At 43.2% G+C, this 12,144-nt stretch overlaps 1 protein-coding gene across 1 annotated transcript in view; it reads left to right on the top strand.

Moving 5' to 3' along the window:
- LOC119174252 (uncharacterized) overlaps positions 1-11,152 on the top strand; it is a 37,605-nt gene extending 26,453 nt beyond the window's left edge. Inside the window, exons 7-9 of the mRNA XM_037425086.2 lie at positions 3,694-3,860; positions 10,018-10,138; positions 10,879-11,152. Of these exons, the coding sequence (XP_037280983.2) occupies positions 3,694-3,860; positions 10,018-10,138; positions 10,879-10,956 (366 nt within the window). The 3' untranslated portion in view covers positions 10,957-11,152. The remainder of the gene's footprint in view (positions 1-3,693; positions 3,861-10,017; positions 10,139-10,878) is intronic.
- The last annotated feature ends 992 nt before the right edge of the window (positions 11,153-12,144 follow it).

Genomic DNA, 12,144 nt, shown 5'->3' on the forward strand with positions numbered 1-12,144 from the left:
TAGAGAGAATGTTGAAAAGTGGAGTTGTGAATGTAGACGTCCTTCTTGGGGTATCGGCTGTCTGTTACAACATGGAATCATTCATGGCAGTAGCGGGGATCCCACTTCTACACCAAAGTGCGCCAAACGAGCTTTTTTTTGCTATCTTTGCGAGCGGCGTTGAAAGAAAAAGGGTCTTTACGTGGCAGCGACCGAAAAGGGAGAAGCGTGGCACAGGCGCGTCCCAGATTGGCATTTGCATACCTGCCAACTATTCCGACTCTCCCATAAAATGTACGATTTTAGATGGCGCGTACGATTTTACTAACCTTGCCTGATAATTCACGATAAATATTTTATTTCGGATAAAAAAAAATGTTTGTAAAATGGCGTGGCCTCCGCATTTGGCTATGGCGCATAGCCGTAGCTGGTCACAGAGGCCACAAAAACGACGTGCTATATTCTGCAACCAAGAGAGAACTTTATGTATTCGTGTTATCATCACATACTTGCAAAATCTCCCGGATTGCGACCGTTTCTTCCATGTGTAGGGTTGCCATAATAATATCCCGAAAATCTAAATGTGTGTGCGAGATCTGGCTGCATGGAAAAAAAAAGTCAGCTTTGTCACAAGGGCGAAGCAATAAATGCGATAGCAAAAAATTGGAAGGTCAAGCGCAGAATAGCAAGCAGATCGAAATGTGCCCTGCGTTTTCCACGCACAAAGGGTGCATGAAACGTACTTGCACGTACAAATTAATGCGAATAAGCGCCTCGGTTGTTACTTCGCTGTCTGAAAAGCACGTCCTTTTCACCAACAGAGGCTGTGCAACAATTGCAGTGACCTTTGTGCGCCCGGTAACTACAACAGCGTCGTTCCGCTGAAACTCCAAGGCTAGCCAAGACTTACTATTCCCCCCACTGCAAAATAATGGCGTGCAATCGAGCATACCCCTCCCCCCCCCCCCCCCCATTATCCTCTACGCGGGCCAAAGTACGCGTGAGAGATGAGAGCCGCTGCGCGCTCACTGCGCCACCTTGCTGATAATGCTGAAAACACGATAGTTCCCCCCCCCCCCCCCCCCCGATATGCCCGCCAACAGCGGTAAATGGTAGATATGAATAGCTTGCCATTTGAACGTTGGAGGTACCTCTCGCTGGCTCAATGGTTAACACCTCGCATTCACGACCTGGAGGTCCCACATTCGATTCCGCGCCAGTCTTTTTTTTTTCCTTTTCTTTCTTGCACTTTCATATATATAGATACGTATACATACCGTATATGATGCATGACCTCGACGCCTGCGGGGAAATCAAGGGGAGAGTGTCCATATCATTGTTATCGCAATAAAATTCAGGCCAGTCTGGTTTGACGACTTTATCTGTTGCCAGGTTGGCAGGTATGCGTTTGAGAAAGAGCAAACATTACGCCCAAGCCTTTCCTTCTTTTCCTTCTTCGCACGCAGCGTTTAGGTGTTGTAGGTGCCGCTGCGTAATCGGGCATGGTGCCGAGAGCATTTTCGGAGTGCTGTATGTTCGAAATAACCGTCGCAAGTGCTTGCACGTTCGAATTACAGGGCGTTTTTGCCCGTTGGAATACACATAGGGACCACACAGTGTCAGTTCTGATTAACCGGAAGTTCGAATTAAGCGTGTCCAAATTAATGAAATTAACATTAGTGAATTATGCTTTCGTAATTCCAAAATCGTCCTGCTTGCCGCGAGAACTCTCTTGGTAAGCAAAAAAAAAACCACAAGAAAAATTCGAGTGGCTTCACATAGTTGCATTAATGTGTCATTTGCCAGGACTTTATAAATTTTGAAGTTTTTTCACTTGGTCCTACATAGCTCTTAAGTACTAAAAACAAAGTAAACTGACTTCTGAGGTGGCTCTAGACTTACTGTACTAAGTCTCGGGAAATTACTTTGAGCGAATGTCGTTAAAGTAAAAAAATACACATTGAAATTCGTGGTATCGCGTGCAGAGATTTCGGCGCGTAATTCAGAAATAATTTATAAATTAATGTATTACCAATAATTTCTCCCCAATTAATAAACCTGATATGGTGAAAAGAGCGACCTGAAACTTCTCAAAGCCTTTTTCAATCTAAAAGTATTCTTTGTTCTAGGTCAGCGTCTAATATTAAAGTGTTTGAGGTACTTTCTTCTCCGAAATGCTCCATTATGAATATATACCTATGCCAAAGTGCTCCAAAACTGCTCCAAAACTAAAATTTTACTGCTGTAAAATGCTTCTAATAGCAAGATTACTAGTTTCAAAATGTTGAAAATGAAAGAAAGCGTGGCGATTCAGAGGTCTGTATCATTAAAGGGTTTCTCGCTTACGGGCAGCTTGCCCTTTCACAATACCAAAGGCACCGCTTTTGCCCCAAGAGGACGCGTGGTATTCCAGAAAACGTTCAGTATGGTAGGAACGCAGGTGACATCATTTTAATGCCCGCACATCAGCCGTGCTAATATTGCACTTTTGGAAGATGTCTGCAGGGGCTTACATACTCCTCAATCGATAAAAATGAAGTCGCTTGTGAAGAGGTTTGGAGGCCTACTGTATGTACCCAATTCAGTAAATATCACTAAGGGGCGGTGTCACCATTTTCGTTGCTTGCGCATTCTATGCGGCAAGCATTTCTTTTAGCTCCAGGAAGCATGATAGACGCACCAAGATTCATTTATTCTCGCTAAATAAATTGATATTGCCTTTTCTATGTTGACAAATTTCGGTTTAGTATTCTGGGCACCGAATCGGGCTGTGACGTGCAAGTGTAGCTTGGTCACGTGTCCCTGCAAGGCTGTGAAGCACCTCATGCCGATTATTGTCTGCTCTCACTGGCTTTCTCGCACACACCTGCTGCACAAGCACCTGCAAAACAAACGTGTAGCAGCCACAGACGCTTTGCGGGCCCAGCACGTAGGTGGCGGAGGTCTCTGAAGGTGGCTCACCTCACTACTATACGTGTGCGCACGGGAGGGGGATAAGGGGGCGGCCACTCCCATAGTCATCTACGATAGGGGGGGGAGGGGGCAAACAGCCTCACACATTGACATAATGAGGGGGTGCGCTGCGATGAATCTTTGTTTGCCATGAAGGGGAAACCTGTGCGTACACACGCTCTCTACAGATCCGGTGTGACGTCGCTGTGACGTTCGTCGCCTTTCCTACGAGTTAAAACACTTCTGGATGCGCTTGCAATGGGCTTCGGTCGGAAGAATGAGCATTTAGGTACACTCCCGAGGTAAATTGAAATATCTTCTATATGTTTGCTGGTGTCCGACCGTTCGTGAGGAGTGTCCTAGCATACAGAGGAAACCCTCAAGAGGCTTGTTTCAGCCTCGAAATTTGATGGCACCACCTTTTTAAGCCAATGTGGTCTATATAAATATTGTTTTTCGAGCTTTTCAAAGTTACCAGCTAAGCTGTTCTTGGCTAGCTCTGTAAAGTTGTGTAGATTTTCTTTGATAAAGCATACTTTACAAGCCTTTTGCTCAGCCATAGTACAGATGTGGCTGAAATTGTGATGCTTTTAGAACCAGTGCTCGGTGTGAATTATTAGGGACGAGAGAACTTCTGTCTCAAATTGGCTTCATCTGGCTCGTAGCCATTGATTCTTCTCATTCATCGTTTTGCAAGATGAGAAACCTCGTCAAACAATTACTCTGCTCTAACTATTGCGATCCCCTTGCTCTATTGTGCAGACAGCTAGCCAGCGCCGCTCGGCAATCTCCAAGAAGAAAGCGTCCGACGAGGCGCTCGGTGTACCGAAGTCTACCAAGAGGGCCCGTAAAGCGAGCGTGCGCACGCCAGTCCTCCACACCCGGACAACTACTGGTGTACCCATCGTGACTCCCAAGTTTGACATTCGGTAAGCTCTTTGAGGGGCTTTAAAGGGCTACTCACCAGGCTCCATATCAAATTTTAGTTGGACCGTGGAAGTTGTTGCGTTTCTGATGAGGAACATTTTGCCACAAAAATTTTTTCAATGTGTTCATTAGGAGCTGAGAAAACTTTTTTTTTTTTTTTTTTTTTCCAATCGGCGCGAAACGAGGGTGAAAGGAGGCGAGCTCGAAACTCTTGCCGCTCCTCTACTCAGCCTTCGCAAGCCAAATCTCTTCCCTACCCTCTCCGGCTTGTTCGGTCACGTGCGCATGACGTGCCCGAACAAGCCCAACCCCCATGCACACGAGCGGCACTTTTTTTTTTTTTTTTTGTTAACCAGCGTTGTTTTGCGTGTTTCTGCATGATGGTTTGGAAACGCTGGCTTTGACACGGTAGAATAGATGAGCACAATGAGTGCGCGAACGTATAGGAGCGTTCCACAGGTGTCGTCTGCTCGATGCGCTGACCGCAGGGACACGAACGCATGCTTGACGCCGGCACATTAGCCCCGCATCTCATTGCAACTCTTGAGGGAAAAATGAAAAAAAAAAAACTGACATTCTTTTGTTGCGTCTCATTATTTATCTAGATACGTATTCATCTCTTCAAGCAACAAACACATAAGCTATGCATGTCGTGTTAAATAATTTTTGCCATGTCACGTGCCACTGTTGGCAACGTCGGAGCATAGTCGTCTACGTAGAGGACCAACGTCGCTACATTGCCATGTACGTAGGGCCATTCATACGCGCACGTCATGCCCTCATTCTCTGGGTGCCCGCTCACAAAAGGGAGGGGGCAGCATTCATCTTGCAATTTGACTCATTTGCGTTGCGCGTAGTGTTGTGAATGCCTCATTTATGCTTTGCGCTTGTCGGCACAAAATTGTCAAACCTGGTGAGTGGCCCTTTAAGCAGTGGTCGTACTGCGAAGGCAAGATGCACCTCGAGGACCAATCTTTGTAAAATCAAGCTACATGAATCAAATTTGTCACATATGTACTATACTTTAAAATACTTTGTAAACGTTTTTTTTTTTTTTGGTAATTCTTCAATTCCCGAGAAAATAGCAGTAAATGTTTTTGTGAAAGTGCCTTGAACAGTGCATGTCATCTACGGGTAAACAATCAGCGCAGCAGACAATGGACGAGAAACAGACGACACAAGTGTTGTGCTATGCTGCACGTTTATGATAGTACAGTCGAACCCGGGTATATCGAACTCGCCAAAAAACGTTTATTAGTTCGATATATGGCATAATTCGATATAGGCCCGGTATAGGTTTTAACACAAAGGCACATAACAAACTAGAAGAAAAGTTTTTTATTAATATGGTGGCTTACTTGCGTGCCCTACTGTGGAACAAAATAGTCCTGGATTTTTTTTTTTCTGTGTCAACGACTTCGCTGTCTGCGACAGCACGCACGCCTCCACGTTGTCCAAGTCGGAGCAGCTGAGGCCGCAACCTTCCACATTCAAGCAATAGCACAGGACCAATGCAAGTGCACTAATCACTTCGGAGGATGTAGGCAATGGGCCGTCGTCTATTTCCATATTGCTGTCGCTTTGGCTCGTGGTCGGCACGACGTCTGCAATGTAATCCTCATCCTGTTACTGGCCCATGATGAAGACATCATCGTCCGCACCGATGAACTCGTCGAATGTCGATCCGTCGACAGCACCCGGGAACTCTGCCTGCTCGTTCCAAACTTCGGCGGAAACACCTGCGGTGTCTTCAGTGCTGTCAGTATATTGGGTGTCATCACCAGGCATGCGGAAGCCGGCATGCCTAAAGCAGTTCTGGATCGTCTCCTTCTTGACATCTGCCCACGATCTACTCAACATAGAAATAGCTCCGAGCAAGTCGATCTTAAGCTCCCTGCCGACACGAAGGTTCTGCAGCAGCCTCTCTACCAGGGGCTTCCGATAGCAGACTTTCATTGTGCGTATAACGCCTTGATCCAGTGGTTGCAGTACAGATGTAGTGTTCGGGGGCAAAAAACGCAGCTCGATGTTGCTGAAGGTCGTACTGCGGTGGTGCAATGAACAATTGTCCATGAGCAGGCACACCTTGCGATTTTCGCCTACCAAATCATCATTCCACGACGATAGCCATCTGCTGAAAAGCTCCCCGGTCATCCACGCTTTACAGTTTGCTCGGTAGGTAACTGGAAGCGATAGCGCATTTCAAAAACACAGCAGTGCTGTGCTTTTCCCGATAACAAGAGGTCCAAGCTTTTTCGATTCGCCTAAGTAGCTGCCAACAGCACGGACACACGAGCTTTGTTTGCCTTGGCGCCGCTTGTCTAGGCGCCACGACACGCAAGTATCTTGTTTGCCAACATTTGCCAAAATAGAGCGGTTTAATCTGCATTGAAGATGTCTTGGGCTCTATATCTTGCTGCGATATCTCGCCAGTTTTCCTCCAGCCATTTTTCTACGCTGTCCAGGTCCGCCGCTCTGCTTTCACCTGTAACAGCTTTGCCAAGGATGTCGCGCCGTTCTTTGAACCACTGAAGCCAGCCTGAACCGCCGTGGAAATCATCCCTGCCAAGTAAAAAAGGAAGGTCCTTGGCTTTCTGCTCGATCATAGGGCCGGACACCGGGATGTTTCGCGAACGAACGTCCACAAACCACTTGTAAACGGCCGCTTCAACATCTTCGTACAAAGCAGCGCGCACACGTCGGGCGCCACGGGCACCTGACCTTTTGTCCGACATGGCCCTGATGTCTGCCTTGTTCTTCAGGATAGTACTCAAGGTGCTCCTTGAAATTTTGAACGGCGACGTTGGACTTTTCACCACGCTCAACCCGATTGATGATTTCGAGTTTCCCGGCGAACGGCAAATTTTGCCTCTTTGCTCAAGCCATGATGACAGCGTGCCAATATAGTTTGCAGAGCACCAACAGGCAACACCAAAGACCACGCTGAATCGGCAGCAGCAGGCACACAAGCATAAAAAAAAAATGGCGCTCACTTCTCTCCGCGCCTCGGAGAAAGCACGACGGCCTCCGATTGGCTGTAAGCGCTGCGAGCGACCCAGGATCATTTCTTGGAGGGGGATGTTCGCCCGCGCAAAACCGGGTCTAACCAACTTTTTCTAGCGTGGCGCCGGCAGTTTTTCCCGCCACAGCGAGGGAAAGCCAACTTGCTGGGGCACTTTTAAGGCACATGGAGTTTGATATATTAGTTTTCGTTGCTATTTTCGTTCGATAAAACAGTAACTTTTGCTATGTATTCTCAATGTAAACTTATCGTGTTTAGGAATTGTTCGATATACGGGATAATTTGATATAAACGGGTTCGATATAGTCGGGCTTGACTGCATACCAACTTGCTCAATTCACTCCATTAGTTTATTTATTTATTTTCACCACACATTTGGTGGTTCCCCAGACAAAAAAGCTGTTCAAAACAGCTTGTGGAGACTTGGGGGACTGTACAGGCAGCAGTGAATGGATATTCACGGAGGAAAAAAAACCTGTATAACTTGTACAATTTTTTATATAAACAAAGATACGAAAGAAACTAATAAAAAAATACAATGTAAGGCACTGAGACCATGAAATGGATGTTACAGAAAAATGCACATTAACATTTAACACACCATTATAAAGGAAAGTGAATAAGATAGGTACATGCAGGAAATAAATAAGCACATTTGAAACGTATCATAATGTTGGATAATGCAAGAAAAATGGTATGAAGACACATGAGCTTGGAATGGCTGTGCGCTCAGTGTTATTTGTTTTTTAAATTGATAAAGTGGAACATCAAAGTTTATGTGTAAAGACACAATTAATAGGGTGGGTATCTGATAAGTGAGGACTGATCTTCCATAATTTGTACGTGTTTGTGGTATTGGTGTCTGCTTATTGCATAGAAGATAACGCTGTGATGTTTCATGTGGGATGTCTAGCAGATTATGTTTATGTATGTGCATGAGGAGTTCATAGTCATACAAATTGCTTGCTTTAAGCGAATTATGCTTTATAAATAAGGGATTTGTTGGTAAGTCTTTTGGCTCGCCAGAATAATTCTCAAATACCCTGAGCACTTTTGCATTGTTTCCAGTTTTTTGTAATTGGAAGTTGTTGGGGTACCCCAGACAAGTGTGCAATATTATACGCACTTCTACCGGGAGTAGAAGTGCACATAATATATCGCTTTTTTTTTAAATGTAAAGGAATTAAATCTGAAATTTCGGATATAACACCGACAGCTTTGTTTATTTCTGAAGTGAGTTTATTGATGTGTGTATTCCAGCACATGCTTTTTTCAAACCACACGGCTAAAAATTTCTGACATTTTACGCGCTTTAAAACGGTCTCCTCAAACGTTAGCGTAATCTGGATGTCACATGGTTTATAGGAGGGCCTAAAGAAGACATAATTATATTTCTGTATATTTAGAGCTGTTTTATTTGCATGAAGCCATCCATCCAGCTGAATGAAATATTCGTTTATCAATTTATCAAGCTGAATAAGTGTGAGCGCTGAAAAAAGATGTTGGTGTCGTCATCGTTCATTACTAAATTTAGGGAATTCAGAATGTCAAATAGGTCCTTAACAAACGATATAAATAACAAGGGTCCCATGATCGACCCCTGGGGCACTCCTTGTTTTATGGTGGTAGTAGGAGAGGTAAAATTATCAATTTCGATACACTGTTTTCTACAAGAAAGGTAACTCTTTAAGATTTTAGGTGACACCACAAGTGCTATAATCATTGAGTTTCGATAGCAAAATGTTGTGATTAACGCAATCAAATGCTTTCCTTAGATCAATGAAAAGACCTGCTTTGTAAAGTGTTTTCAGTCATGCAATATTCAATTGACGTGTAATAAAGCTAGCTCGGTGGTTTTATTCTTCTGGAAGCCATACTGTGTGTCATTTGTGTGGTGCTTATTTATGAAATTGACGAGATGCAAGTTTATTACGTTTTCAAATACCTTAGATAACATGGGTAGCACAGAAATTGGCCTGTATTTACATATATCATTAACAGTGCCACCCTTATATACGGGGCATATGCGAGCAAACTTTAGATCTGAGGGGAAGATGCCTTCAAGCATTCTATTAATATGTGTTAATGGTAATGATATAAGATCCAATACATATTTAATGGATGAGGCACATAATTCAATTCCTCTATAAACATTGGTTTTAATTTTACCTACTAATTTTTCCACCTTTTGTTGACTTAAAAAAAAACTAATTGAGTGCAGCAAGCTTGCGCGTTTATGTATTACATGATGGGCCTCAGAACTGAGATTTGATTGTAGTGCACCCACATTGGTAAAGTATTCATTGATTTCGGAGAGTGCTTCCAATTCAGTTTTACCATGGGCAAAAGCTGTAATGCTAAACGTTTCACTTTCGAGTTGTTAGATAAATTGTTTACTTCGTTCCACGGCTTTCTAGGTTCATTGAGTATACTAGAAAGGATTTGATAGCAGCAGGTCCTAGCTTTTTTCAAGTCGGCATTTAACTTATTACGGTATTTTTTAAATTGGCTAAGTAGAGCCACGTCACATGTCTGTACAAATGCGTGGTACATTCTGTTTTTGTTATTCTTTTGTACAAACACCCACTAATCCAAGGCTTGTGAACTATCTTCCTATGGAATAGAACAAATGGGAAATTTCGGTCATAGATAACCATAAGTGCTTCATAAAAAAGATGGTATGTTTTATCGGGGTCTTTTTCTGCATAAATGAAGTTCCAGTTTGTAGTTTCCAGCGCATGATAAAATTTGTTAAACTGATCAGTTCATTCTACGATAACATGGCTTTTCATCAGAGTCCCGCCTTACACTGTCAAGTGGCGAAAATGTGAAGATTTCATGATTATTCAAAAGATAGTCAAGTGTACAGCTTTGGTTCATCAAGAATTATTATTTGTTAGCTATCACCAACATGCTGCAAAGAGGCATGAATGTTAAGGTATTCAAGCCAATTGAGGAGGCCTAGCTTCACTTAGTGGCGTGTACAGAAAACTTTACCACACTGGTGTGTTTACATTACACCAGGGGTTGTGCAAGCGACAAGTTGTCCTGTCATGAAGCTTGGTTCAGTGCCATTTAGAAGATTTTGTCCTTCTACGCTGCAGTAGTAATGGAATTGCACCTGCCTGCATTTACAGCAAGCGGCCAGCTTCAGCACGACCGGTGCGACGGGGTGAAACACTGCTGTCACTCTCGGGCAGTCCAGTCGAAGCAAAAACTTCAGGCGTGCCCATTCACGTCCACGTGAACAATGGCCAGGTGAGCAAAGTTTACAGAGTAAAGTGGTCTTTGGCACTTGCTGCACCCTAAAGCAAACATCTATTTATTGGTGAAAGAAAAATTGTCGTCAGGTGTGCGTGGTGTTGGCAGCATTAATTAGGCAGGGGTGCAGTGCATGTTTTTGGCTAATTGAAATGTGGGGATATTGGGCCACTGTCTCATTATGAGAGAAGTCTAAGGATGGTGAAAATTTTAGCATTCACTGTGCTCTTATGTAAAATAAGTACGGCATTTACGAGGTTATACATCAAGAAAATGAAGATGTACCGATATAATAGACATTAACAAATGTTGTATTTAGACACAGTAGACATGCATACTAGACATCAATAAACAAATAGTGCATAATGATTACATTAGTGTACTAACACTTTTTAACAATAAATTTATTGTATTATATAAAATAGTACTCGTGTATTTGTATTCCGTGCAACCACTCTTTATGTAATATCTCGCTCAAGGTGTTTTTTATTAAACGGAGCTGAATTAGTTTGTTTTCTTGACTTTTGATGATTGGGAATTTAAAATTGCCTCTTAAAAATGCTTTATGCATTATCAGGTGCATTGCTGTTGGGTAGGTGCTACTACATTGTTGCCTGTGTTATGCGCATGTTGCTATCCTAGCTCAACCAGTTTTGTCTATTATGCCTTGTGAAATAAATATAAACGAATTTTAAATGCCTGCGCACTTCTAATTAAAGGCTTTCCCGTCTGTGCAGGTGGTGAAGGTAACGACCAGAGACAAGTCGCTTAACGAGCTGTGCAAGGCGATCAAGACCCTCTGCGAGAAGATGTAAGGCTCAAATTGGGATCATCTTCGCAGTACTTTTTACATTTTTTTTTAAACATCTCTACACATTTTTTAAAACTTTTTACTATCAAAATTTTAGTAGTCTCTTGCACAAGTGACAAATGTGACAGTCTGAGATAAAATGAGGACACAACTTTGTACAATGGTCCTTGGAAGTAAAATAAAATACTTTTAACCTTTTACGTCTGTCTTTCAAATTTTTGCTGCGTGCATGAATTGTAACAGAACGGTAATTAATACCCCTGTCACACGAGCACGCAAACTCCTTTAGGAAGTTGAAAGATTTTTAATGAAGAGGCGTTGCCTCGCACACATCACACTGAGCATCTCTGCTTGGTGTTCTCCTCTTCAAACGCACAGTCGAAAGCGTGGTGCTAGCTTTCAAAATAATACCAGTGAAAAGCAAGTTTCCTATCTCGATATATAAAATACAATTGTCCCTCGCAGATCACTGCAGCAGTTGCGCTTTGTGTGCATTCAAGGCTGTTCACTCGCCAGAGTTGGCTATAATCGCACGCAAGGATGCAACGACCACTGCACCGTAACGATGCGCTAAACCTCTCCATGTATTCCCCGAGCCTATAGACTTGCTTACGGTAGTGTCCTAGGAAACTGTCTAATGAGCTTTATGTTAATAGGCCTTCTGTGTGATGAACTAACATTTGCAATTTTTTTTTTTCAGTGGTTATAATTGCTGGCACTCACTGGTTTCGGGGCTAATTTTTTTTTTAAGACTGAAAGAGATTACTGCTTACAGTTTGGCCGTGAACAAGATTTGAACGCTGTTTCTAGAAAAGACAACTTCGAGGAAAAAGAGAGCAACCGCTGTCTTGTGTCTATGGATGAAACTTTCTTTTTTCAGATGTCTTTTTGCTCGAAAATATTTCACGTGCCCGTGTGACAGGGGTATCACATTTCACATCAGGAATACATGTAGTACTTCAGAACTTTTCCTGGGGTGGCGATCTCCTACAGCACCACGCGGTATGTTCCACTCGCAATGATTACCTTAAGCTCAGTGATGCCATAACTGTTGCAAGTGGTCGAACCTGCCACATCATGCTACATTTCAGGAAAAAAGTTGATAATTTGCGCTGAGCATGTGCCAAGATGTAATTTTTGTCGCCTTTCAAACAAAAAGCATCAAGACAGTCACTTGACATAACTCGATCGA

This window comes from Rhipicephalus microplus, chromosome 5 (assembly GCF_043290135.1).
Source record: "Rhipicephalus microplus isolate Deutch F79 chromosome 5, USDA_Rmic, whole genome shotgun sequence".
In the NCBI taxonomy this organism is placed as follows: Eukaryota; Metazoa; Arthropoda; class Arachnida; order Ixodida; family Ixodidae; genus Rhipicephalus; species Rhipicephalus microplus.